General features: G+C 40.5%; 2 protein-coding genes across 4 annotated transcripts in view; both read right to left on the bottom strand.

Moving 5' to 3' along the window:
- The window catches only part of LOC125414431 (A disintegrin and metallopeptidase domain 3-like), a 46,003-nt gene extending 44,472 nt beyond the window's left edge, over positions 1–1,531 (bottom strand). Inside the window, exons 1-2 of one of the 2 annotated variants that reach the window (XM_048456392.3) lie at positions 1,403–1,531; positions 962–1,044 (exon numbers count right to left, since the gene is read on the bottom strand). In XM_048456392.3, coding sequence (XP_048312349.3) covers positions 962–1,044; positions 1,403–1,460 — 141 coding nt within the window. In that variant the 5' untranslated portion in view covers positions 1,461–1,531. Of the gene's footprint in view, positions 1–961; positions 1,045–1,402 lie in introns of those variants that run through there. The other variant, XM_048456393.3, reaches the window with a different exon arrangement.
- A 1,788-nt stretch (positions 1,532–3,319) lies between these two features.
- Positions 3,320–27,159, bottom strand: part of LOC125414547 (disintegrin and metalloproteinase domain-containing protein 5-like) — a 48,111-nt gene continuing 24,271 nt past the window's right edge. The window contains exons 15-21 of one of the 2 annotated variants that reach the window (XM_048456626.3): positions 23,486–23,576; positions 22,621–22,837; positions 19,617–19,703; positions 18,667–18,781; positions 14,200–14,362; positions 12,399–12,452; positions 3,320–3,545 (exon numbers count right to left, since the gene is read on the bottom strand). In XM_048456626.3, the coding sequence (XP_048312583.2) occupies positions 3,473–3,545; positions 12,399–12,452; positions 14,200–14,362; positions 18,667–18,781; positions 19,617–19,703; positions 22,621–22,837; positions 23,486–23,576 (800 nt within the window). In that variant the 3' untranslated portion in view covers positions 3,320–3,472. Of the gene's footprint in view, positions 3,546–6,613; positions 6,811–12,398; positions 12,453–14,199; positions 14,363–18,666; positions 18,782–19,616; positions 19,704–22,620; positions 22,838–23,485; positions 23,577–27,159 lie in introns of those variants that run through there. The other variant, XM_048456627.3, reaches the window with a different exon arrangement.

Below are 27,159 nucleotides of genomic sequence, written 5' to 3'. Positions count from 1 at the left end.
GGGAGAAAGCCATTATTAGAAATGTCAGCTCCTTAAAGGTAACAAGCTATGATTGGTGTATAGACACATTTTGTAGGACCAGACATTAGAGCCTATATATCCCCAAACTGAAATGACTCCACAATATAGTATCTACTATTTCTCATGTTTCTCACAAGGCTATGCTGGTCAGGAGTTTTACACATTTATGAAGCAACAATGTAGATGTTGTAAAACAATATTGCCATAGACAGCAATAGAAATGTGACTAAATATTCAGTTGGTTAAAATTAGTGCCTCAGACTTATATGGATGGATACTCAATTTTTTGCACACCTCTCTATATTACTTACAGTAACTTTGTAATTTTTACACTTCACTGGTTTGTTTTGCAAAAAAAACAAAAGACAAGTTCTCCTGAGTAACTTAGGAGCGTGGAGGTCAGGGGAGAGGGGAGTAGGGGAGAAGGGGAGAAGGGAGGGAGGGAGGGAAGGGGAGCAAAGCAGACAAAAATGTAGCGCTCAATAAAAAAATATTTTAAAAACTACAACAAAAAAAAGCAGACTAAAAAAAATCACGTATTTGTTTACATATGTGTGCATTTACAGGCCTGAAGATTTTTATGTTGCCAGCTTAAAAACCATGAATCAAGGTAAAATTTAGTGCAGTTTTGTGTGTAAGAATATATATATAATTACTGTGTGTGTTTTCTCTGACTTCAGTAAGCCCTGCACAGCAGCGTGGGGACCGGAAGCTAGAGCAGTTGAGTCTCAGATGAAACAGTAATGCAGCGTTCACACACTACTCGTTAAAAAGAGAGAAAGCTAGGATATTTGCCCTTCCTCGGACCACCCGTCTTTAGATCACCAAATCTGGCGTGAACAGAATTTCAAAGAGGCTGTGTAGGAATTCACCGATGTGGGCCAGAAGCGAAGTCCTAATTAATACCCGTCATTTCCCCAAAATCCAGTTTCTTAATTACATTTGTTTCTGGCTCCCTGGCATCCGTGATGTTGCTCTCGATTTTCTGTGGCACTATGATCCGCAGTAGAGGCCTTTCAGAGTCTGCAGAGAGGGACACAGTGAGGACACCCCAGCGTACCAGTAGACATCCTCTCTTGACTAAGCTCTCCTTTAGCCAATGGGAGAAGACATGGGACATGTAGGCCCCTCTGTCTATCTAGCTCCCTCTCCATCATCTCTGTCTCCTCCCACTTTGCGGACCACTTTACGCATGCATGTTCTCCTGAATATTATACAAAGAATGAGGGTCGATGGGCTTTGGGCTTAGTCCTCCTACCACCGGACGGCGGTGGACCCCAAGACCCTGGAACTGGGTGGGCTTTGGGCACCTTGTTCTGAAGCCAGCATGGCAGGAGGCCTGTTGACAGGTGGTCCTCTGCCCAGAAGCATCCTCACTTACCCTGGCCCGCAGTGGTGAGTTGGCCCAGGCATGTGAGGACCAGGAACAAAGGCAGCATGGTGTGGCCGCTGGCTTTGCCACAGTGACGACAGTTGGTGCAACGGTGGTAGCTGCGGTAGCTCGCGGCCCCTGCGCCTGGGCTCTTGCGAAGCAGGAGAGCAGAACCAAGCAGGAACAGGAAGTCCAGCAGCATGGTGGCGGCAGCAGTTCTCTGTGCCTCAGGGACCAGCATTTTGCCTGCAGAGGCCACAGGATGCCTTGGAGCCTCCCCCACAAGTGTGCGGGACTCAGGAAGAGTTTTTGCACCCTCTTAACGCATGAGCAATGTCTCCAACCACCTAGTAGCAGGGTTTTTTGTTTTGTTTTTTTTTTTTTGGTTTGGTTTGGTTTGGTTTTTTTTCTGAGCAAGCTTCGGTTTGCATGCCTTTACATGCGGTATTTACATATAAAATAAAATGAATACCTTTCCCGTTTTGTAAAAGGAAACAGAAAATAATAAAATCCAAACACTTTTCTTCATTAATTCTTACTAAACATCTAAACATCTTAAGAAATAACTGCAGGAGCTAACTACTAATAACAAGAAAAATTGAACCTTTGTTTACAGAAGAATTTGCTCTGGTTTGTGTTATATATCATATTTATTTAATGTTCCGGTGTTTCATAAGGCCAGATGGTTTTCATATTCTGAAAAATAAATCACCTAATCATTGACAGCAAATAATATATAAGGGCTTCTACATGGTTTCTCCTAAAATACGTGACTTCCTGGCTGGTACCTTCATACATTTTTGAAATTCAAAATAGGCCATGAAAGTTATGATAGGTGGTAATTAGTTATTCATGATTTTATCATATTCTATGGATGCTAGCAAGGTAATCAAAATCAGAAACATGTTTATTGCTTAACATTGTTGGTGCTTTCATCTGATTAGCGAAGAAGCACTTCAAGGTGTTTGACTACAAACATTAAAATTATTTAAATTTAGTTCAGTCTTGAACTTTTTGAAGGTCAACAAGCAAAAGGCATGGAGCGCAAAATATGATAAATATTGTATTTGTGTCTGAATTAGGTACAAACAGGAAGGCGGATGTGAGTCAGTAGTAAGACGCACGACGTTTTGGGTGAATGTATTCTTTTTTTTTTCCTACGTTGCTCAATAGTGACTACAGAAAGGATGTCACATTTATGATGAGGCATAACCAAATTAGTAAATGACTTCTTCCAAGGGTTTTACTAGTGCTACATTTCTACTTCAAAAAAAAAATCTGTAATAATCTGGACATGAGATCAGTCATGGAAAATGGAAGTGAGAACTGAGCATAGTCAGACCACAGACGCCAACCCATGAGGAGAACTGCACACACTCAGACCGCAGATATCAACCCATGAGGAGAACTGCACACACTCAGACCGCAACCCATGAGGAGAACTGCACACACTCAGACCGCAGATATCAACCCATGAGGAGAACTGCACACACTCAGACCGTAGATATCAACCCATGAGGAGAACTGCACATACTCAGACTGCAGATATCAACCCATGAGGAGAACTGCACACACTCAGACCGCAGACGCCAACCCATGAGGAGAACTGCACACACTCAGACCGCAGACGCCAACCCATGAGGAGAACTGCACACACTCAGACCGCAGACGCCAACCCATGAGGAGAACTGCACACACTCAGACCGCAGATATCAACCCGAAAGAAAACGGTGAAGGATACTTACCTTTTAATCTTTGAAAATAAAAACTTTTGCAGAGAAAAATAAATCTCTCATTTAGCCTTCAAAGTCCCCTTCTTAATAAAACTTGTGTTTTTCTACATTTATTAAATGTATTCAAGAAGATTATGGCAGAATAAAGACAAAGAGAGATCCCATTCCTTTATAGCCATACAGATGCAATCAATTTCATAGGTAGTCACTATCTTTATTAAAGGGTGTTTCTTGGAGGTGACCACGAAGGTGTACTCGAACCCAGGAACCCAGACCACCTCGCTGAGAAGACAGGGTTTAATGACTTGGCAATACTTTCGCGCTGGGGCTCTCTCCGCCCCCAACTTTAGCTCTTCTTCATGGCAAAGACAGTCAGGGTCCTTTCTGAGTCTGCTGTGATTGGCAGGTTCGCAGGTGAGCTGAGGATGAGTTAGAACAAAGGAGTGCGGGATTTAAGCAATGACGTTAAATTTAGTGAGGCTCTTTAGGAGGAGGCAAGAGTGGATGAGACAGTTTAACAAGTACACGGGGAACGTGGTATAGATAAACATGGTGCAAGCAGAACTATGCAAGAATATAGAGGAATGTTAACTTTGTATCACAAATTTATTATGACTCGATATGGTTGAACGTCATAGTAACATCTTGTGTAGCCTATACTGTGTCTTCCATATTTTAAATCTATTAACTATGTATTACAATTTACTATATCCTATTATTACTCTTCCTATCCTCTTTCCTAGATTTTATTAAAATAACTACTTTTGGGGGAGGTGTGGAGTACAGATAAATAATGTGTAATATTTAAGATAGTTAGAGATTTGGGGGAAGTTCTATAAAAACTTTAACAAGGAGATGGGGCTGGCGAGGTGGCAGTACTGACTGCTCTCATAGAGGACCTGAGTTTGGTTCCCAGTACCCGTGTCACAGCTCAGAGTAACCTGTAACTCCATTTCCGGGGGATTGATGCCCTCTTGACCTTCAAGGGCTCTTGGGCACACATGGTGCATACTAACTTATGAAGGCACACGCATACACATAGAAACACTAAATACAGACTTTAAAGCTTCTATAAGGAGAACCCACATGTGTTCTTTTACATTGTCTTTTCCTGTGATAAGACATGATACACACAGATGACATGTGTATGTGTGTATGCCAGGGAAAGGGTGGCATGCAACTTAATCACATTTACTTCCATGTAATCATAATCGCATCAAGAAAAACTGTACAATGAGAATAAAGCTTTTTGATAATTCGCTTTACAGACACACCCACACTTTCCCTTCCTTAAGCATTCTCATCTAATCTCTTTCCCTTACCTAGAATTTTTAATATGCTAGTAAATTTACCAACATAATCAAAGGCTAGGCGCTGATCTGGATATTATCTACTAAACATGTGTTCCTTCGTTTTTATTATAGTTGCCATCATTTCATTCTTCTTTATAACAGTGTAGTATTGTGGAAAACAATTTTCACAGTTTGAGCAAACATTCATCTGTTACAAAACATTTTGAGCCATTCCCAGGTTTGGGCTGGTATGTGCTTTAGTGTTACAAACACGCGTATGGTAGTGTGAATGAAAATGGCCCCCATAGATTCACAGGGAGTGGCACTATTGGAGATAAAGCCTTGTTGAAGGAAGTGTGTCACTGGGGGTAAGGGGAGCTTTGAGATTTCGGAAGCTCAAGCCAGGCCTAGTGGCTTACTGTCTCTTTCTGTTGTTTGTGGACCCAGATGTAGAACTCTCGGCTCCTTTTCCAGCACCATGTCTGCCTGCACGCTGCCATGCTTCCTGCCATGCTGATAATGGACTGACCCTCTGAACTGTAAGCCAGCCCCAATTAAGTGTTTTTCTTTATAAGACTTGCCGTGGTCATGGTGTCTCTTCACAATAGAACCCTAAATAAGACAGCATGTGTTACAATTTCTGTATGAATATAATTTTGATTTCGGGGTAGAAAGATAAATACCCAAGAGCTATTTACTGTTTCTGCAGACCTTCCAAAGCAGTCAATTCAAAACAAAGCAAGGAAGTACAAACATAAGGGCCCGGCCAAAAACCCCAGCAACTGTTGCCCTCAGAGAAGAGAAGCTTGGGGGCTCCATGAGATGGCTGGAGGCTGATCAGAGGAAGAGAAGGTCGAAGACGGCCTCAAAGTCTGCCCTTAGGAACAATCTCAGGAAAGGGAAGCAGCCTGGTTGGATGAGGCTGTGCAAATATCTGTGCCCCGAGACTCGCTGAAATCAGCATGTGGTACACACTGTCACATACAGGCAGCCTGTGCCCTGAGACACACTGAAATCAGCATGTGGTACACACTGTCACATACGGGCAGCCTTTAGTCTTAGTAGATGAAATGATGACCTGAGCGAAGGCCAGCCAGCAGTCTCGCCAGTATGAAATATCAATACGTAACATATAAATATTAGATGTGTTTACCAGTTCTGATTCTATCATTCCCTTTCTTTGGGGGCCATAAGCCCTCCTCAGTTAAAAATTAAATCAGAAATTAAAGAAATCTGAACATGGAGAGAGAATTTGAATATTTTTCTTTGTCTATATATTATCTTCATACTGTACTTGTGTTATGGGCTAACTCTAAATAAGCCATGTAAATTATGCTCTGGAGTATAGCATCTGTTTGTATAGCAAGCACCATGAAGAGCCTTAAGTATATGTTTGAAGTCACCATATGCTCCCATGGTTAAATCTGGATATCAGAACTTATCTTTGAAATGGATTAATAACTCTTTAATACACCGATTACAAAACAAAGACACAAACAATGGGAGAGACAGAAAGGCCAGTGCATCTTAGGGCTTTGTTTCAAAAGTGTGTGAACTCATTCAAGCTTTCAAAGTGAAATGATGGTAGATTACCCCCCGTAAAGATGAGAAAAAGGTAACTCATGTATGAGGTTGGTGGGGATGAGATAATTCACCCTGGAAGCAGTGTGGTCATGTAGGAGAACTCTGTGTAGTTCAGTGCAGCAATGTCTACAGACCATGGACTAGAAAGCAGGAAGAAAAGTTGAAGTGGTGAAGGCACCTGGGATTAAGGTAAAATGCTGCCCTGCACGGGTGTTTCTGATCTCGTTAGGTGGATAATTTGATGTCTAAGTTGATGGTTTTTCCATAACTGGGCTGCTGAGGACAGTGGGCAACAGTGTCAGGACAAGGAGATTTCTCTGGGGACTGAGATCTGATATGTTAAAGATGTCAGGTGTGTCTGGGAGGCGTAGATAGCAGAAGGGTAGTTAGTAGGTAATGCTTATTTGAGCTGAAAAGAATAGAGATTTATAACCACATAAACATGAACTTTAGAAAAAAAACGAGAAAATAAGATTGTCTCAGAGAAATATATGGAGAGAGAAAAAAATCCAAAGAGTGTCCAGTCCTGGTCTGCTCAGCCTGGATTCACCGTTTCTCCAGATGCAGATCAAAGAGAAACGGAGCTGATGATACAGAGAAGACGCCAGACCTAGGTTCATCCACTCAGGCACAGATCGTTTATTATTTCATGGTTTCAAGACCTCAGGCATCTCTGCAGAAGGAGGAGAGAAGCTGTGGTTTCTCATTCCCCCCCCCCCTTCTTCTTGATTAAAAGGCCAGTTTCTCATGGTCACGCCGGATCTCTTCTGTCTAGGTAGCAGCACTTGCAGGGGCTAGAGGGGGGGCGCTGTGGGAGAAGCCAGATCACAAGCAGTGAGCCAGTGCCGCTCAGTTTCTTTCCCAGTGAGCCTATTTCTAGCTCCAATGGTTTTAAGGACACAGATAACTGAGGAGGAGAGACTAATAACAGATTAATCTAAGAAAAGAAAATCACCTGGCACCTCAACAGCGAATGCGCTCGCTTGCCTGATACAATTGCAAACACTCTATGTGTTCAGACACAGGAGCCGAGTCAATAAGCAAGCACCTTGTACTTTATAGTCTCAGACACAGTTTTAATTAAAAGAAAAAAACTGGTAGCGCTATATGGTTTTTATTCTTTTCCATTAGATTAAATGCAACCGTCCACACATGTGCATGTATCCATATACAGGTGTGGCCATCCATAAGCACAAGGGCTTTAACGCTTATGCTGACTGATGTGCCGGAAAAGCAGCAATGATTTTATTTTGCCTACCCATGTACCACACACTGCTTCCATCCAAAGCTAACGTAAGGCTCTCCTGGTTTGCACATGTTGCTTAACTTCACAGTGCTAGTGCTGCCGTTCAGCTGGATTGATTTAACACTCATCTTTTGGAAATATGTCTTTTCTAACTCCATCGCTGGCTTTTTTTGTGGTACAATAGTGGCATGCATTTTATAAAAGTAACAAATCACTTTCTTTTTGGACTTAAAGTCTGTTCCATACAATAGAACTCATGCTTGGTACCATTAACTACCCCCCCCCAATCATGAACCGTTAATTCATAGGCCCTCATGGAGAACTATCTGCTAAGTCGACGAGGTAATAAATTTCTTATTGTCATTCCCATAGATTGGTGCATCTCTCAACCCATATCAGAGAACCTTCTTTTTGCAGTAGATGAATAACTCAGAGACCCACAATTTGTCAATATTCAGAAAATAAAAGTCTATGGAGGCGTTTAGCTCAAAATAGGACATGAGTATCCCACTCCCTTGCCTCAAGGTTCAGGGACGACCGTGGGAAAAGAGACAGACAGATTTTAACAACCAGGTACTGCGCATCTGGTGCAAAACAATATTTACCCAGCATGACGGAGGCTATGACTACACACACAAGACCTACACAAGACAAAGCAGTCGAAATCCAGCATAGCGGGTACAGGGGCTCATAAAGTCCCACCCTAGCTGAGGAACTACAGGCAATTAATGGCTGCCAGATGAGGGGGAGGCAAGTTTTCTTGAGGGATGCAGCTCCTGAGAAGTTACACTCTTGCACACATAGATAAAATCTTTGGATTTTAAGAGAGCACATGAAGTTGGGGAAGAAATGTGGTGAGTAAATTGGGAACTAATTGGAGGAGGGCTAAATTTGATAAAACACATTATATGCATGTATGAAATCCTCAAACAATATAAAAAGGAGAAAAGATAGCACCTTCAGTAAATAACGCTGGTCAAACTGGATATCTGTATCAAGGGGAATTAAATCAGCTCCTTATCTCTCACTCTGCTCAAGTAGAGAAACAAATTCAAGATGCAGGCATTGGTGAGCATGACCTCAATAGAACTGTATGTTCTCAGCAACTAAAGCCCGCAATCCACAAAGGGGACTTCAAGAAATTAAAAGTTTCTGTACAGCAGAGGAAACAGTTAATCTAGTCAGGTTAATCTTTGCCAACTAAACATTGGACAGAGGAAAATCCTTTCATAATTTATATTTTTTCTTAAAATAATGAAAGTAAACACATTTTTTTTCTGTTTTGAAACTTTCCAGCTGCCACGGTAGCAGGCACCTGCAGCATCCACCAGGCTGAGATGGAGTTATCAGCAATTCATGACCAGCTGCAACTACAAAATTGTTACTTGATTGTGATGAAGCTCCTGACATGGGGTCAAACTTAACAGATGCTTCCGTCCAGTACACAGTCTTGTTCATTGTGAGGCTGTGCTGTACATGACTCCAGAATTTGTTCATCTTAATGTCCGAAGCTTCATTTCCATTGATTAATAACTCCCTGAAATCACCGTAACATCCTAAACCTGAGTTCATTTAACTGATGAGAGCCTTTCCCTCAGATGTGGAGCCTCTCAGGATGGGCGTGTCTCTGCTGATTATGGTCTTGAGCATCTCTTCATACACCTGCTGGCCATCTGCATGCATTCTTCGGCTGGTGGTGTGTTGAAGGCTTCCGTCCTCGTTTTTTACTTGAGTCGTTAAAGAGTTAGTTATGAAGTTGGAAACATGCCTTGGTTTTGTTTGCTTTGGGTGGCTGGTTGAGTCAGCTCTCGTGAAAATTCTATTTAAGTAATTAACCTGCTTTGCCCATCAAAGTATTATCCTCGTTAGCAGAGGCATTGCTTCGGTGCTGCGCTACTGAGTTGTTTTCTGCTTTTGAAATTAATGACTTATTCTAGTACTTGAGTTCCAAAATTGTTTTTCCTCATTTTTTTACTCCTATTTCCCTTTAAACACTGACGATTTTTGATTTAATCTTGTGCCGACTACTTTTTTGGACATCAGCACTTTGAATTCTACGGGGATGATCATTCCACCAGACATGCAGAATTTGGCACAGGACTGCAAGAGCCATGGAAAGGGAAGGAAATGGGGCAAGAAAGCACCAGGGCAAGATTCCACCTCCAAGAGGATGCGCAGTGACCTCTCTACTCCAGCTAGACCCATCTCCCATTTGACAGAATCGCTATGTCATCATATTATGCATGTACTGGGAAGCAACTCCATCGATTAGGCCAGGGTTCTTAAGATCCAATCAAAGCCCAGATTCTGGAAAGGAAGCCTTTAACACATGGAGAGGAAGGGACATTTTATATTCATACTTCATCAGATATCCAGCAACGGTTTTGAGAGAGAAGTTTGCAACAATAAATGCTTGCAATAACAAAGGAGGATTCCAAATAAAACCTAAGGTTATGCATTAAGAAAAAGAGAACTAAACATACAGAGGACAGGATAAAGCAAACTGATAAATATCACAGCAGACTGAATGAAACACGGAACAGCCACACCAACAAAGTGTACAAGTATTAAGTATTAGAAAAGCAAAGTATCAGTTCCTTGAAAAAGTAAGTGCCACGAATAAACTATCTGGACTAAGACTAAAAGACAGAAGACTCAAGTGAAATCCTAAGGACCAGTGCTATTTACAAAGGCAAGTCACCACACCGGCCTAGATGCCCAATGACAGAAACAATGGATAAAGAAACAGTGGTACAAGCTTGTGAGAGGGGGCAGTAGAATCAGGATTAAGGTTGGGCTACACTGGTTAAGCAGCTAGCGTAAGGCTAGCCTGGAATACATGAAAACCTGACTTGTAAGAAAACCGAAGAAAAACAAGGAGTGATTAATACTTTATTTAACCACAAAGAAGAGTAAGAGACAGAGCAAGGTGTATTTGATAAGACCAGCATCATTCTGGTGCCTCTATTGGTTTTCTTTCTGGTTGCTATAAAATACCATTGCCAAAGCAACTCAGGGAAGAAATCCTTAGCACACAGTTCTAGGCTATAGTCCATCATTAGGATGAAGACAAGGCAGCAGAAACTTGAGGCAAATTTATTCATATCCACTGTCAAGAGCAGAGAGAGAGAGAGAGAGAGAGAGAGAGAGAGAGATATGCAGGCAGTCTTGTTCTCACTCTCTTTCTCCACTCTTTAGATGACTCAGGATCTCCTGGCAGGTAATGGCACCCACCATAGTGGGTGGGGCTTCTGACCTCAATAAATATAATCTAATATAATCAGCTGAGTTTAGATTTATCAAGATAACAATTAAAATAATTATCAGGATGCCTAAGTTAGACAAAAGTAGCAAAAAAGTAAAGTATGTAGGCCGATATCCTTAATAGCAATTGATGCAAAAATTTCTATAGAGTCAAACATAATTGCTTGGACCTATGATTCCAGCAATTGGGAGCCATGATGATCCCATTGACTCATCCTCCCAAGGGCTGGAGTTGTTGGTATGTGCTGCCATAGCTGACAAAGGCAGAGTTTAAATTGCAGATTTCTGATATTGAATAGATAAACAATAATTGACTGTTTTTACTATTGCATCCTATGAGGCTAGAGACAGACATGTTTGGGGAAGGGCATATATTTCATCTAAATATTTTAATTTACTGACTTTAAGTTCTTCTAATGCCCAGAAAATAAAAATGTGCCATTTTACATTAATAACTCTTACCATTTCTCTTTTGATTTGAGCTATGTAACAATTTGTGTAAATTTTATGAACTTTTCACAGAATCATCTTTTGTCTTTGCATACTCTTTCAGTTACTTTTCCTGTATGGATTTGTTTCTACTTTTCTTTCTATCCTGTGTCTTTGAGTACAATTAACTTGTCTTTTTCTACTTTTAGGGTTAGCAATAAATTCATGTCTTATGTAGCAATTCCATCTGAATTAAACATTTTTCCTCAATGGAAATTCGTTATGACTCAAGAAAGTATAAAGATTGAGATTTAAGATTCAGGAAGTGAACAACTTACAAGTCTCAGGAAGTCCCTAAAACTTAACTGACACAAAGACTCTTCCTTCCCCAAGGTTATAAGATTAGTAAGGACTGCTGAGGAGAGAAACTCCCCAACTTAAGTAGCTGCTGCAAGTCATGCACAGAGAGAAAGTCAGGGTTTCACCTTTTATTGTCATCACGGATGTTGGAGTAACCTTTTGGTGATACAACTAGCTAGCTGTCTGTGAGTCATTTCTTATTCTGTGACTAAACTTTTCATCCATATTCCTCAAAATCACTCCAATAAAAATCATCATTTCACCAAATCAGAGTTTAGTAGTATCATTATTTTGGTCTGTCATTGGTTCCTTATGTCTCCCCAATCCCCCAAAAAATGTGTCACACAAAATATATCTCCTTATAATTCAAATAAAGACATTCCTAATTTTTATAGATTGCAAAACAGACTTTTAACAATAGGATGACAATAATAACTGCCAATACATAATAATACATCTCTTAGAATTCTCCCAATTCAGTTATTAATCTCAAGTCTTACTTGTGATTTCATGCTATGGTGGTGTGGTGAACTTAAAATAATCATAGATTCTGCATTAAATAGTTTCACTCTTATATTCTACCCACTTTTTGTAAGGAGAATTTTTATAACTGATAGTCTGAAGGATGCATAATTCACACAATTGATTTATTTTTCCATATGTAACTCTACTTTCCTAGATGGATCAGGGGAACAAAACCAAAACTCCAAGGTCAATATTGCTAACATTTATTTCTTTGAGATAATCTCATGACTATATGTGTAAAGTGCATCTTTATCAAGACATCTTTTTATGTAATGGTAAAATGTCATTAGAATATAGATTCTTCATCCTTCTGCTAATAAATTCTTTCCTCTACACAATTGCCAGTCTCATTTATGCTGGCATGGAGGTCCAACTGTCAGTCTCCTGGACAAGTCAATGGGAGAGACCAGAGTATCATGCAACCATGTTTCATTGCTTACTATTATAAGACAGTCTATGAGGACAACTATAAAGACCCTCATAAAGAAATGTGTGGCTTATAAACTAGCCATTCTCTGCAGCCCTAAAAACTAATTACTACAGAGTAATTAACTTTATCGCTCCACACTTACCTTTCCTTACTGGTAGTCAACTTGTTGACACTCACACTGTCTTCTGATGTAGACCTATAGAATTGATAAAGTCCGTTTTAAACTGGAGAAAACGACATCTCAAACATTAAATACAGAGATGGCTGTTCAAGGAAACAGCATGTTTCATAAACATGAAATGCCATTTCTTAGTGTGAAAAGGCATTATCTCTGCGTGAGTCTTCTCACTTTAAAGTAGTTCAAGTATTTACACTATTAACCCACATCTCCACACTCAGAGAGATAAAGGATAGGAAACCCTATATTTCCCTAAGTTGGATTAAAAGCAAATCATTAGCAACGTGCAAAAAACCAAGCTAATCAAAACATACTAGCCCATGAATAAATGTTTTGTGAATCTGCCAAGATAAGTTTGAATTTCAGAAAGCTTCTAACAATCATATAATAAACACTAAAGTATTTTGAGAATTTGTGTTATATATGTATATTTAAGCAGTATTTATATTTAAAATTTCTGTTAAATTACCTTTACTTTAGATGCTGACAAGGTTTATGTGGATAAATTGTGTTTCTATCAACTCACAAATATTGCACAACAAATAAGCATTTCTTAAATGTCTATGAAAGACAATATGTAGATGTGTGTGCATACCTGTTCATGCATGAGTACATGTGTGTGGTGATGCCTTCTTTACCCATGCTACAACTTTTTTAGGGTGTGGGAGGCGGGGACACAGAGTCTGTCTCTCTTGGGACTCAGAACTCATTAATTCAGCTACACTGTCTGGACTGCATCCCCACCCGGGTTCCTCTTGTCTGTCTCCCAGGTTAGAATTACAAGCACGTGCCACAGCACTCAGGCTTGTGCATAGGGACTAAGCATCCAGACTCATGGTTTCATGGTAAACATTGTCCTTTCTGAACCATCTCCCCAGCCTAGCGGTGGGCATTTCTACTTCTATTTAGTAATAATTTCTATTTCTACTTAATAATCATTTTACTGTTTATTAAATAAATTCTAGAAAAAAACTGGCATTTTTCTCTTTAAATATATTTTCCTTATCATGAAAAATACGTCTGTTGAATATTTTCCTATCAATTCTTGAAAGGTCAAACCAGAGAAAAATATTATGGCAAAATACTGTGAGATAAACATAGGATTGTCAACATCATGGCAACTAATTCTGTAACTGGTTCCATATAATAGGGTGGTTTCACTTATTAAATTTATGTTTCTAAAGATTTGGGATACACTGGAAAACCTTCTTTATTCCAATCTTATAGCATTACCAAAAATAACTACAGGTATACAGAGGTTACATCATTGATCAGAATAGAGTTTTGCATGCAAAACTTGTAATATAAAACCAAGTTTCCTGAAGCCAGGTGTCATCAAACTCCTGTCTCGGTCTGATACTATTCAGTATTCAGCCAATTACTGTGTGAGTGAGCAACACAAATGTTTAGGATAACAAATTTAGATTTTTTTTTTATTTTGATAATACAGTTCTTCATGATGTTAGCCTACCTATGGGCTTATAGCTAGTTGGCAGGGTCCGTGAATAAAGAGACTAGATTTGCCTCCAAGATGCCTAGCAGCCTATAGCTGCCTACAGCAGCACTCTCTTCTTCCTGCTAGTGGTAAACTGAGATTTTAGTGGTGGGAATGCACGCACATGGAAATGAACCCAGTTTGCAAGTTGTATCTGTGCCTCTCGTTGTATTGTCTTACCTCTAATCTTATTTTGAATAAAAGCAAATCATTTTGTCTTAACCCATTTGATGTAACAATAGTAAATATTTGTGCCTATTTAATATATACCTGTTGCTTTCACTTCCTTCTCTGTAGCATAGCTGTCTCAGTTTACTTTGCCTTATAACCAGAGCTGTAATAATGATAACTGCAGGTAGTGTTATGTAGAGAATGAGCTGAAGCCTCTGATCTGAAGTAAGGTCATAAGCTTGCCTCCGCTTAAAGCTTTTACCTAGAATGGAAAAGACCGGTTTTTAATTGTGTCTGAGATTTTATTAACCAAATGGAAAAGATATCATTACCAGAATTCTTCCCCAACATTGAACACCTCATTCAAATATTCTATAGTATAATAGTAAAAAAAAAGAAAAAGAAAAACCATAAAATTGAATCAATGAATAGATGTTACCTCCTTTTAAAATTATTTTCCCCTTTTGAGATTATAACTACACCATTTTCTCTTCCCTTTCCTCCCTTCAAGCCCTTCCTGTCCTCTTTGCTTTCTTTAAATTCCATGCCCTCTTCTTCATTTACTATTATATGTATGTATATATATATATATATATATATATATATATGTATGTATGTATATACAACCTATTAGTTATTTCAGTTTCAGTGCATGGTAATTTCTTAGATGACAAAATGATTACAGAGATTTATTTAATTCCTTCCTAGCTTAGCATCCCACACTGCCAATGTAAGGGACTTTGTCATCTACATAATAGTGTGATCCAGTTTCACATTTATCAAGGGTGGGAAATCCATCACTGTATCTTTGTACGTCAACTGGTCCTTCTGCTATCCAAAGGTGCTTAACAATTACAGGTTTGGTAGTTGGAAAAAGGCTATTTGCCCAGGAATTAAGACCAACAACTCCCAAGTGTGGTCTAATAAGACTAAAAACTTCCCATAGAGCAAAAGAAACAACCAACCAAGGGAAGAGGAACCTGAAGAGTAGGGGGAATCTTTGCCAGCTACACATTTGACAGAGGATTAATATCCAAAATATATAAAGTGACCCAATTAGATCTGGATCCTAAAATAATAATGGCTAAGATTTTTAAAAAAAAAAAGTTCATTTTCCCTAGGAATTATGGGAGATGCAAATCAAAACAAGTCAGAATGGCTAAGATCAACAAAAGAGTTAACAAATGTTAGTAAGGAGATGGCAAAAGGGGGTGGCACACAGGGGCTGCCACTATGGACATCAATGTGAAGAATTCTCAAAAAGCTAAAAATAAATCTACAACCCAGTAAGTCTTGTCTAATCAGGAAAAAGGGTACGAACATGTTCCCCATTTTAAAAATAAAAATTTCTATCGGATAATATAATCACAAGCTTTCAGTTGACAGCTACCTTGTTTGTGTCCAGGAAGTCTATCTTCTATTTCATATAGCAAGAAAGAAGTCTTAGTAAATCCTTCACATAGTCCCAGGATGCTAAAAGGGACTGAAATCTTCTGTTATATCACTCAGGAGAGAATGTGCTGTGTGTCCAGAAGCTTGTTTGAATAGTCTGAATACAGGTCACCCCCAAACACCCACACACATTTCTACTGTCCCAGAAATATACAGGTAGCTGAGGAAAGTCTGTATTTGCTGAGAAGAGCAAGAGTTCTCTGCTGTGTGTTCCCTATGGTTTTAGTAAACTGTTTTATAGAAATTGAGAAGATACTTGATTTTATTTTTGGTTTTTTGAGACAGGGTTTCTTTGTGTTGCTTTGGAGCCTGTCCTGGAACTAGCTCTTGTAGACCAGGCTGGCCTCGAGCTCACAGAGATCCGCCTGCCTCTGCCTCCCAGGTATGCACCACCACCACTCGGCTTGACACTTGAAATTCTACTTTGAGTATTTTAGAAAAACGAACAATAATGGTTCTCTATATCCTTTTCAAAGATTCTTGGTGCCATGTTTCAGTGGTGCCCTCCCTTCTGCCTTCCTTTGGCTCCCTGTTGTGCCCATCTACCCCTTTGTAAGCACCCATGTCCTGCTGTTCTCCTCCCTAGACCTCCCCACCCACATGGCCCCTTTCACTTTTCTGGTATCTCCAGTTATTCCATGGAATATATGCACATCTGAAGATCAAAGCTAAGAATTACAGAGAGACAGAGACAGAGACAGAGACAGAGACAGAGACAGAGAGAGAGCACGGTGTCTGTCTTTCAGAGCTTGGGTTATCTCACTTCATGTAATATGTTCTAATTCCAGCCGTTTGCCTGCAGATTTCATGTTTCCTTATAGTTGAATAGTACTCTACTGTGGATATGTGTCACATTTCATTATACATCCAACAGCTGGAAGACACCTAGTTTGTTTCCACTTCCTAGCTCTTGTGACTAGATCAGCAATAAACATGAATGAGCAAATATCTGTGAAGTAAAATTTTGAATCCTTTGGGCCTATGGCTAGGAATGGTATAGCTGGGTGCACTGGCTGGTTCTTTGTGTCAAGCTGACAAAGCTAGAGGAACGAGCCACAGTGGAGGAAATGCCTCCATGAGATCCAGCGGGGAGGCATTTTCTCAGTAATCAATGGAGGAGGGCCCAGCCCATTGCAGGTGGGGATATCCCTGGGCTAGTGGTCCTGGGTTCTAGAAGAAAGCAGATTGAGGAAGCCAGGGGAAACAAGCCAGTAAGCAGGACCTCTCCATGGTCTCTGCATCAGCTCCTGCCTCTAGGATCCTGCCCTGTTTGAGTTCCTGTCCTGACTTTCTTCACAGTGGTAAACTATGTTGTGGGAGTGTAAACCAAGGAAAACCACTCCTCACCATCCTGCTTTGGTCCTGGCGTTTTGTCACAGCAATAGAGACCCTCACTAAGACACTGGGTAATGGAATAGATTCCCAGAATTTGAGCTTAAGGCCCTATTCCTAAAGACACCAGAGTCTTTAGCTTGGAGAACTAGAGCTGCAGCTTATCCATAGGCCTCCTTCCTCCATGAGGATTAGCTCTTAGGGTTCACCAAAGGAGCTATACAAATGCCCAAGGGAAAAACAACAGTCAAGAGTTCTACCCAGGGCTGGAGAGATGGCTCAGAGGTTAAGAGCACTGACTGCTCTTCAGGAGGTCCTGAGTTCAATTCCCAGCAACCACATGGTGGCTCACAACCATCTGTAATGAGATCTGGTGCCCACTTCTGGCAGACAGACATGTATGCAGAACACTATATACATAATAAATAAATCTTTAAAAAAAAAAAAAGAGTTCTACCCAGCTGTAAGTCTAGGAACTAAGACAATGACCAAAATCACAAAATACCCCTAAAGATATCACAGTGCACTTACGTCTAGGAAATAATCAGCTGCAGTCTAACTAAATTTAAGGCCTGCTTTGTAGAAGAAACTCACGCCTGGGGCTGTAAATCTACCCGACTGTCCTTGGCTGGTGAGGCTCTGGAACCTAGATAGAGTAGAACATACAACTACCACTTTCCCAAACCAGTATAGTCTCTGGCCGTGTCCTTAATATTTATCTTTATGGCCAAAGATAAGCAAAGCTCTCATTCCTCATCAGTGAAACTTCTTTTTGGAGTTTGGAGAGCATTACAGAAAGCCACAACCGGTCACAGTGAGCAGTTCTGTGGTGTCCGGCCCCGTCTGACAAATCTATACTACAACAGATGCTATCCACTAGCTATTTGTTTTGTTCAAATAATTACAGTTATTTGATTCAAAAGCAGTCAATAGCCAGGCAGTGGTAACTCACTTCTTTAATCCCAGCACTCATGAGGCAGAGGCAGGTGGATCTCTGTGAGTTCGAGGCCAGCCTGGTCTACAGAGTGAGTTACAGGACAGGCTCCAAAGCTACACAGAGTAACCTTGTCTTGAAAACCCCCCAAAAAAGCAATCAATACAGAAAAATATATAATTGAAAACATCTACTTCCACATATATTGTGAAATAAAAATGTGTGTATAGTTCTATGTTCTATGTCCTTTTCTTCCCGAAAAACTGGTCATCTTGTAACATCCGCAGAGAAGCACATCCAGATTTCCACAAGTCCTTTGTGAAGCAGCAACACAAAGGAGAACAAGGCTTCCAGGAATGGTCAGTTATGCTGAGTGAACTGGGTGCCATCTCCAGCTAAGGAGCCCTTAGTTTTCCAGTCTCATCCATTCCTGTGTCACCTCAAGATACTGCTCGGGCACAGCACAGTGGAGATCTCAGCTAGGAAACCCTAACTCTGACCTGTACAGTGGGAGAAAGTCAGCCAGTTTTTCAGTCAACTGGAAGAAAAGGCAGCCTGGAAGATTAAAAAACACTGATGCTGTTCCAAACCAGGACTTCTGGAGACAAAGCAAGGCCGACAGCTGAAATCCGCTATTCAAATTATATGAAATAAATGAATTTCACATGAAAATTGCTGACATTGGGCACCCTTTGACCTTAGTATGCAGTGTCAGTCGTGAAAGGGAAAGATCTAAGGAACTGCGTAGTCCGTGTTTTTAAATCATATGAAAAGCCCCATTTGCTCCGTTAGTTACGGCATAGGGTAGACGTGAACCATTTAGTCACTAAGGTGTTAGGGTCGCTAACCTTCAATGTAAAACTCATGTCCGTCATCGATGCTTCCAAACTGTCCATTCATTTTTTCGCAGTTAGGAGGGTAGTACCCTTCTTCACAGTGGCAATGGTGAAAATTGTTACAAAACTGAAAAAGTTCCAAAACAGCAATTGAGTGCCACAGAACACTGCATTCTAGGAAATGTAGTTTAAACACAGCAGTAACTCACCAAATTTCCTCTCGTAGTCGTCCATAGTTTAGAGGGTACATCTAAGTTCCTGTGACCAAGTCAACTATTTCTTTTTTTTAAATTTTTTTCAACTTATCCAAAAACATACCTAAGTATCACAACTACTAATAACATCCAATTAATTGTCACTTAATACCTGCCAGCTCCACGGGGAACCCCAGAATCCAGTAAGGCCAGCAATGATTTTTCTAAAAACATTTGTTTCCTCTTCCTGCCTTGTCTGTATAAGCAGAGGGTTGAATAGCTCTGTGGCTACACAAGGACGGATATCCTCCTGTCCATCCTCCTGTCCATCTCTCTGTCCATCCTCCTGTCCATCCTCCTGTCCATCCCCCTGTCCATCTCCCTGTCCATCTCTCTGTCCATCCTCCTGCCTTTCCTCCTATACATGATAAATATGTAACATGATAAATATAAATAATATATAAATATACATTTTATAATATAAATAAAATATAAATTATATAAATGATTTATAAATCACTTATAAATTTATAAATACATCTATAAAAATATCCCACTTATATGATATATGGAATATGATATATTTTGTACATTATGTATGATAGAATATGATACAATAGATATAATATATAACATAATAAATATGGTAAATATAATAAATATGATCAATGACACCATACAGAATAAAAATAGCAAAACAAATCCAAGTCAGTTTTAATGTCTTGCTTATTAGATTACTAAAGCCGTGTTGCTGAAATACATACTCACCCCATGGCTATTGCAATCTCTAGAAGTATTGCAAGCGTCAAGATTTCTGACAAATCTCAATTCTCTGCACACTGTCTCCATACAGTACTAAAGCAAAGCAATAAAAAGATAAAAAATAAAGGCAGTCAAATCATGAAATTGAGAGCATAGATAAAGCACAAGACATATTTAGAAAAACCAAAACTTGTATGACCTAGAGTTGGGATTCATATCTCTGCGGCTATAGCCAAGAAAAAGGTAATTCCTATATACTGAAATGAGTTTTGTGCCTACATCCTGCAAATTATACAAGGACTTTTGAATCTTACTTTCAAGCCGTCTATCGTAAGTCCTATCCGAAAGATAAAGCAGAATGAGATGATATCAGTTTTGATCCCAAGTGGAGGGAACCTGTGTGTCCTGCAGTGAGAGTTTACAGACAGATCCTCTGTTTGATGAGGTATTACATAAAAACTGACTAGCACATAAACTTGCTATCAGAAGTGTGATCATTGCTGAGCTCAGGCTGTTTGAAGGCCTTTGGAAGTGACTCGCAGGGAAGACATAGAGTTTGAAGCTAGAAAATCCCTGGGAGTTTGAAGCTATAAAAGCCCAAAAGACCATTGTGCTAGGATTTGGAAGGTCAGCCTGCTGAGAGGAACACAGGCAGCGGGGACCGGCACATACACTTGAGAAGATGGCAGGGACTATTGCTAGGGATCTGGCTCCAGGCTCTTCCTGTGATAGCTTGGCAGAGTCCAGCAGAGTCCTGTCTGTTGTCACTCAAATGAAGCTAAATTGTAGAGTACCAACTAATTTGTTTGGTAGGGGCCATAAAAGGCAAGGGCATTCAGGCTGTTACAGTCACTGTCACTGTGTCCTGGTTAAAGTGAGCAAGAGCAATAAGCAGAGCTGGGAACCATGATGTTTGTCGGGGGAGGCGTGGATTTAATGTTGGAGACAAAGGCGGTGCTGAGGGAACAATGATCATTCTTCAAGATTAGCATCCTGAAGTAGACGTGTGCTCTAAACTGGTGCAGCAGGAACGCTTTCCCGAAGGAAAGACCCAGCCCTTCAACATTTTGGATCTTGTAGAGACCCTAAAAGAGGGGTCTTCTCAAAAACACTTTTTTTTGAGAAGCATTTTCTTAGGATCAGCACACAAGGGCCAATGTATCCGTCAGGTTACAGCTCAAGCCGGAAGCAAACCTTGACAGCCATAGGGTGTACTGAGTGCACAGCCATAGGGTGTACTGAGTGCACAGCCATAGGGTGTACTGAGTGCACAGCCATAGGGTGTACTGAGTGCACAGCCATAGGGTGTACTGAGTGCACAGCCATAGGGTGTACTGAGTGCACAGCCATAGGGTGTACTGAGTGCACAGCCATAGGGTGTACTGAGTGCACAGCCATAGGGTGTACTGAGTGCACAGCCATAGGGTGTACTGAGTGCACAGCCATAGGGTGTACTGAGTGCACAGCCATAGGGTGTACTGAGTGCACAGCCATAGGGTGTACTGAGTGCACAGCCATAGGGTGTACTGAGTGCAAGACTGAGGGGCTCGGGGAGACCTGCTCCACGGACAGAGGGCAGCTTGTGCTTGGCCATACATAATAAAAACTGATCGGTTTTATTACGAGGACTCCTGGAGGGGCCACTGCACAAGGCCGTGAAGGTCAAGGCTAAGACCCCATTAGACCCGGGGATAGAAGAGACTCCCAGCAAAGGGAGCGTCCATTGATGAAAGCAACAGGCACAGATTGGAGCTGGCCCGAGAGAAAGACTGGGGGGGGGGGGGCGGTGACAGACAACAGAGCTGGAGATCTAAGGACGCTAAAGCTCTTTAGATCCCATTTGTTTCCATCATGAGTACCAGATGCCCAGTGTGAAGCTGAAAAATTTTGGTTTTGATGAGGTTTTGTCTTTATCTGATTCATAATTTTCCTTGCTATACCTCGAAAAGCATTTCTGGAATGGAATCTTTATGCCGTTCTAAGTTGGAAGTATATACCTTTTTTTTCTGTTATGATGGGTGAGAGACTGCCTGCTTCGGGAGAGACTTTCACTCTTGAACAGTGTCGGAACTGTAGAGTAGAGAGACCTTTGCCATTGGACTAAATGCATTGTGCATTTTAAAATGGTCAAGAGCCAATGGGGAGAGAGGGAAAGACATTATGGCTTCAAAGTGATATGTTGGACGTTGAGTTCATAAGGGGTGGACTTTCAGTAGTTAATATTGATTGTCAGCCTGAGAGGATCTAGGGTCACCGGGGAGCTGAATCTCTGAGCTTATTTTGAGGTGATTCTAGATGCTGTCAGATTGAAACCAATATTAATTATCACACATACACTATTTAAAATGTTGGTAAGAGTACAAAATGCTCTAACCATTATGGATAACAGCATAGTAGTTATTCAAAATATTGAAAACAGAGTTACCTTACAAACCAACAATTCTACTTCTAAGAATATACTCAAAATAACTAAAAGTAGGATTATGAACACTTTTGGTCCTATAACACTCTCTACAGTAGCTACAGTACGAAAATAGTCATGAGCTGAAGAATGAATTAAACAATACGTGAGAGATCCAAATAGTGAAATAGTACACAGGCCTGACAAAGATAGAACTTGTAATTTCTGCTACAGTGTGGATGGTCCCTGAGGATCTCAGCTAAGTAAAGTAAACCATCCACTTCTGTGTCGTATCTATAGCGATCACATAGAACAGAAAGGGGGTGCCAGAGACTACAGAGGGGAACAAAGAGCAAACCCAATGCTAGAGTTTCAGTTCAACAAGAGGAAAAGGCTATAGAGATGCCCGGTGGTGTGGTAGCTGCTCAACACTGGGAGTGAACTTAGTACCACTAAATTACACACCTCTTTTCAGAGGGGAACCTTTGTTATGAGTTATGAGCATTTTACCACAAGGATGAAACTGTAGAAAATACAGTACTTGATTTAGTGCCAAGACAGACATGACTACAAAATAATTTTAAATCAGTTTAAAGTATCTCAAATTACCATATCAGGGCCACAGATGGTACCATCTTCTACAAAGGTTTCATCTCTGTCTTCAAGAGTGCTATATGTCGTCTTTGTGCCCTTAGGGACTCTCCCGCTTTTATAGAGAGATATACACACGTCATTTTGCACATGCGTATAAACTGTAGATATATTGGTGAGCTTCAGTATCTTCCTGAATGGCCATGTACAGACTAACTTCCCACACAGAACATTTCTGTAAGCATAATGGGAAAGGTCTCTTAGCATTTATTGACATAAGTAGTTGATACCACAGGCTAGCAATTAAGGGTCCACACTAGGAAAACCAGCAATGCAGCCCCACCTTCTCTGAACTTTTTCTTTCTGTCTTAGTTCCCTACACAATGTGAAACGAGAATTTACTCTTCTTTAACTTAGTATCCATCTAAGTTAAAATAATTAAATCTTATTTAATTTAATAATTTAATATTACTAAATTAAATCCAGGTTGAATCATTTTTAGAATTAAAAAATAATCATCATGACAGCTCTTTTATGCTTTGTTCTAGCTACTGAAATTGGATTAATGACCATTGATTATAAGTTTTTTTTAGTAAGTAAAACAAGATAATTTTATTAGATACATTTTGTAAGGTATATTTATCATAAATATATATGTGAACTATTTAACACAATAGATAGTTCATCAAAGCTATATACAAAAGATATTTCCAAGGTCACTGGAGCTTTAACATTATTGGCCCTGGACAAATGTTCCATGGCAAGGGACCGCAACCATTCAGTTGAGATCATGGGTGAAGGGAAACCTGACAAAGTACCCCACTGCGGTTCACACAGAATACATTCTAGTATTTGAGAATCTACATTCTAGATAAACACATACTCAAATTTACAATGCCGAGAAATACAGTTGCCAAATCTATCACCTCTGGAATTCAACTCTTCATGACACCAGAAGGGAGCTCCTCTCACACCTGAAGATGAAGACAAAGAGAACTGAGATGGATTGAGAGTTCAGCTCACACTCCTGGACCCATAGAGGCGGACTGGAAACTGCAATGTGACCCCTTAGCATCAATACATTGTTGGGACTGAAATACTTACAAAGAGGTATCTGGGTTCTACTGCAGCCTAGGAGACTGACCAACATGAGGAAGGAAGGAAGAAAAGAAGGAAGGAAGGAAGGAAGGAAGGAAGGAAGGAAGGAAGGAAGGAAGGAAGGAAGGAAGGCAAGCAGGTTTAGATATCTCATATTTTAAGAGAGGGGGCAGATGTGGTTCCTCTCTATTCCCTTTGAATTGTTTTCTTTCTTGGTTATTTATTTACTGGGAAAAGACATTTCATTCTTTAAAGTAGGGCCCAGTGTTCAGAGTGCAACCCAGAATGAGTTTCTTTTCTGTGCTCCACACCAGATTCCTCATCTCCATGCCCTATCCAGTAAACATAAAAGCAGCATTGAATTTTGAAAGTAGAAAGGATACTACCATTCATCTATATCATATGGATGGACAGACAGACACAAGGAGAGAGAGAGAGAGAGAGAGAGAGAGAGAGAGAGAGAGAGAGAGAGAGAGAGAGAAAGTCATGCCTAGTCTTAAAAATTAGCAAAAATTCAGCTACCTATATCAGACATCCCCATTGCTTTGACTCAGAAGTTTAAGGGGAGACTGCACTGTTCATGTCAGCATCTGGTGAAGAACTGAGATCTTTGCTTTCATTGCAAAGAAATGACAATTCATTGATAAGAGGCCCCTCTCCAGCTGCTGTGCATGTTCTCACACCTGCAGAAACTCATCTACAGGCATGGCCTCCAGAAGGACATACTCCCTGTGTGTAGATGCATTGTAAAAGGAATACACTGCTGTCTGTAGTTCAGTCCTTGAGAAGAGTCTCCTCATTAACAAACCACACCAATGCGTTTCTGTCCAACCCATCCCACCTTAGCTGATACTCTAAATCTAATTTAGACCTCACCCATTAGAATCTAGACCAGGATTAAATGATAAAAAATTTAAAGAGATAGGCAAAAATTCAATAACCAAAATAAGTAACATCTTCATGCAGATTTTTTTTTTTTTAGAAAAGCTATCAGCAATCCTCCTGCATCAGCCTCCTGAGTACTAGTACTGGGATGACAGGTGTAAGCCACAAGATTGATGGTAATTCTTTAAAAATCAAGATTAACATAATAAGCATTCATTGTAAAGGAATCACTGAGCTTTTTAAAGGGGAACAATGTAATGGCTTTGGAACACTGAGAACTGCCCTGTGGAGGCTCCCTGGCTGGACACTGCAACCACAACCATGTCCCAGTGTGTTCATAGTAGTCAAACGCAGAATGCTCTAGAGCAGTGGTTCTCAACTGTCCTAATGCTGCTACCCTTTCACACAGTTCCTCATGCCTTGGTGACCCCTCAACCATAAAACTATTTTCCTTGCTACTTTGTAACTGTACTTTTGCTACTGCAATGAGTCATAATGTAAATATCTGTTTTCAGATGACCTTAGGCAACCTCTGTGAAAGGGCCTTTTGACCACTTCTGGGGGGCGTTGCCACCCACAGGTTGAGAACCACTGTTCTAAGGCGCTTCCTGAATCCCCCACGACTCTTAGCACCTCAGCCATTTCTTCCATATTCTTTGCCTTTCATGTTTTTGAGGCTAGGGGAAATAAACCTGGCATTGTTGTTTTCTCGATCCCTCAAACCCACAGCTCTGGTTCTCCTGCCCCTAGTCCTCCGAGGCCAAGACTGTCGTCTTCGCTCCTCACCCACCCAGGAGATTGTCCTAGCTTCAGCCGTCTAATTTCCCTGGAGTCGTTGGGGTCGGGATTTCGGCTCTGCTGACACAGCAGCTTTTGGGTTTCTGCCTCGGTTTTGTGGGCTTTGAACTGAGGGCTACCTCAAATCTAAAAGTATGACTCAAGAATGGAGATGACTGTCAGCTGCCACAAGGGATATTTCTAGACCGACCCTCGCACCTCCCAGCTGTGCTCTGAAACTCCTGGGTGCATCCCACTGGCACACAGTGGCAGTGACTTGCCCTAAGAATGTTCTTGCCAGAGATCCTGAGAGTGAAGCTAGTAGGAATAACAGTTCTTATCTGGCTCTAGTAAGAACATCCAAAGGCAGCGGTGGTGCACCCCCTTAATCCCAGCACTCGGGAGGCAGAGGAAAGTGGATCTCTGAGAGTTCGAGGACAGCCTGGTCTACAAAGTTTGCATTCCAGGACAACCAGGGCTACACAGAGAAACCCTGACTCAGAAAACAGACAAAACAAAACAAAGCACACTAAACAAGAGGCATGCACTCTGTGGCCTTTATATGTAAATCTCTGTTCATAGGCCAGTGACGGAAGTTAGAAAATAATCCCACACTAGTTCAGAATTACGTATAATAAAGGGTTATGTATTTAGGGGTAGACTCAAAGGTCATAGTCCTAGAGCACAGTCCTCTGCACAAATGGGGAACAGGAACCAAATCTAGCAGCAGGAAGCAAGAGCCGGAAGTGAAAGAGCAAGTGTACACTTTATAGCCGCATTTATAGTATAAGAGACTGATTGCAGACTCCTAATGATTGTTCCTGAGGATCAGAGTAATGACCCTCACCAAGAATTTGATCTTGGGAAGTCTCAAATCATTTTGCTTATCCCTGTTGTTCTAAATTTTTTGCCTCTTCTCTCAAATAACACTTACAAAGCAGCTGAGGTCTCTCTTCTAGGACTGCTGAGATTCATTGAAGCTAATCGTGTGAGATGGCCTTATTGCTTGAAGCCCATGATTTTACCATTTCCCTGATAAAAGGTGAACGTAGTCCATAAGAAACTATTGCTTTTTAATTTCTTTGAGATCACTCATAAGTATTGGTTCCCATTTATATTCTTTGACTACCTTAGGGTACTTTGTGCCAGGTGGTCTTTCCACAGAAATTACCAGATATGCAGTTAAAACTCTGTGTAAGTCCTCCCAGGGTCTGGTACATACTGATGAGCCTAAGTCCTGTCCTTGTACCTGCTGCCCTTGCTCATCAATTTCAATAAATCCCTCAATCTTTTCAACTCTTTGTACTATTGCCTCTTGTAAAGTCTGAATCTCCTGTTCATTGTTCAGTTCTAATGCCCTCACTGAGATTCCAAGATATAAAACTTGTCCAGTTAAAATAACATCTCATCTTTGGTCATAATTTTGATGGTGTGCATATTACCTTCCTGGAGCGATACCTTATCCATTAATCTATTATAACTTTTCAATGGATTCTGATTGTTAAATTCAACAGCACAAATCCTTTCAGATAAGTCTGTCAAATTGATGCTATCCCTCTCCATAGTAATGATCTTTTCGACTGGCTGTCCATTATTAGTCTGTAAAGACCATATTATTTCTAAAGGTGCCTCATTTTGGTCCTATTATCAAAACATTTTAATGAGATAATATGAAAAACAAAACCAATTCCTAGAATCAAATAAAAGGATGTAGAAGGAAAATCACATAAGCCTTGCAGAACACCATCCATAGTATAAGCAAAGTAATTATTGAACTCCTGGATAGTTATCAGTAAT

The sequence above is a fragment of the Myodes glareolus genome, chromosome 23 (assembly GCF_982192425.1).
Source record: "Myodes glareolus chromosome 23, mMyoGla1.1, whole genome shotgun sequence".
NCBI classification, from domain to species: domain Eukaryota; kingdom Metazoa; phylum Chordata; class Mammalia; order Rodentia; family Cricetidae; genus Myodes; species Myodes glareolus.
The sequence above is the reverse complement of the archived record's forward strand: the minus strand, read 5'-3'. Positions and strand labels throughout refer to the sequence as shown.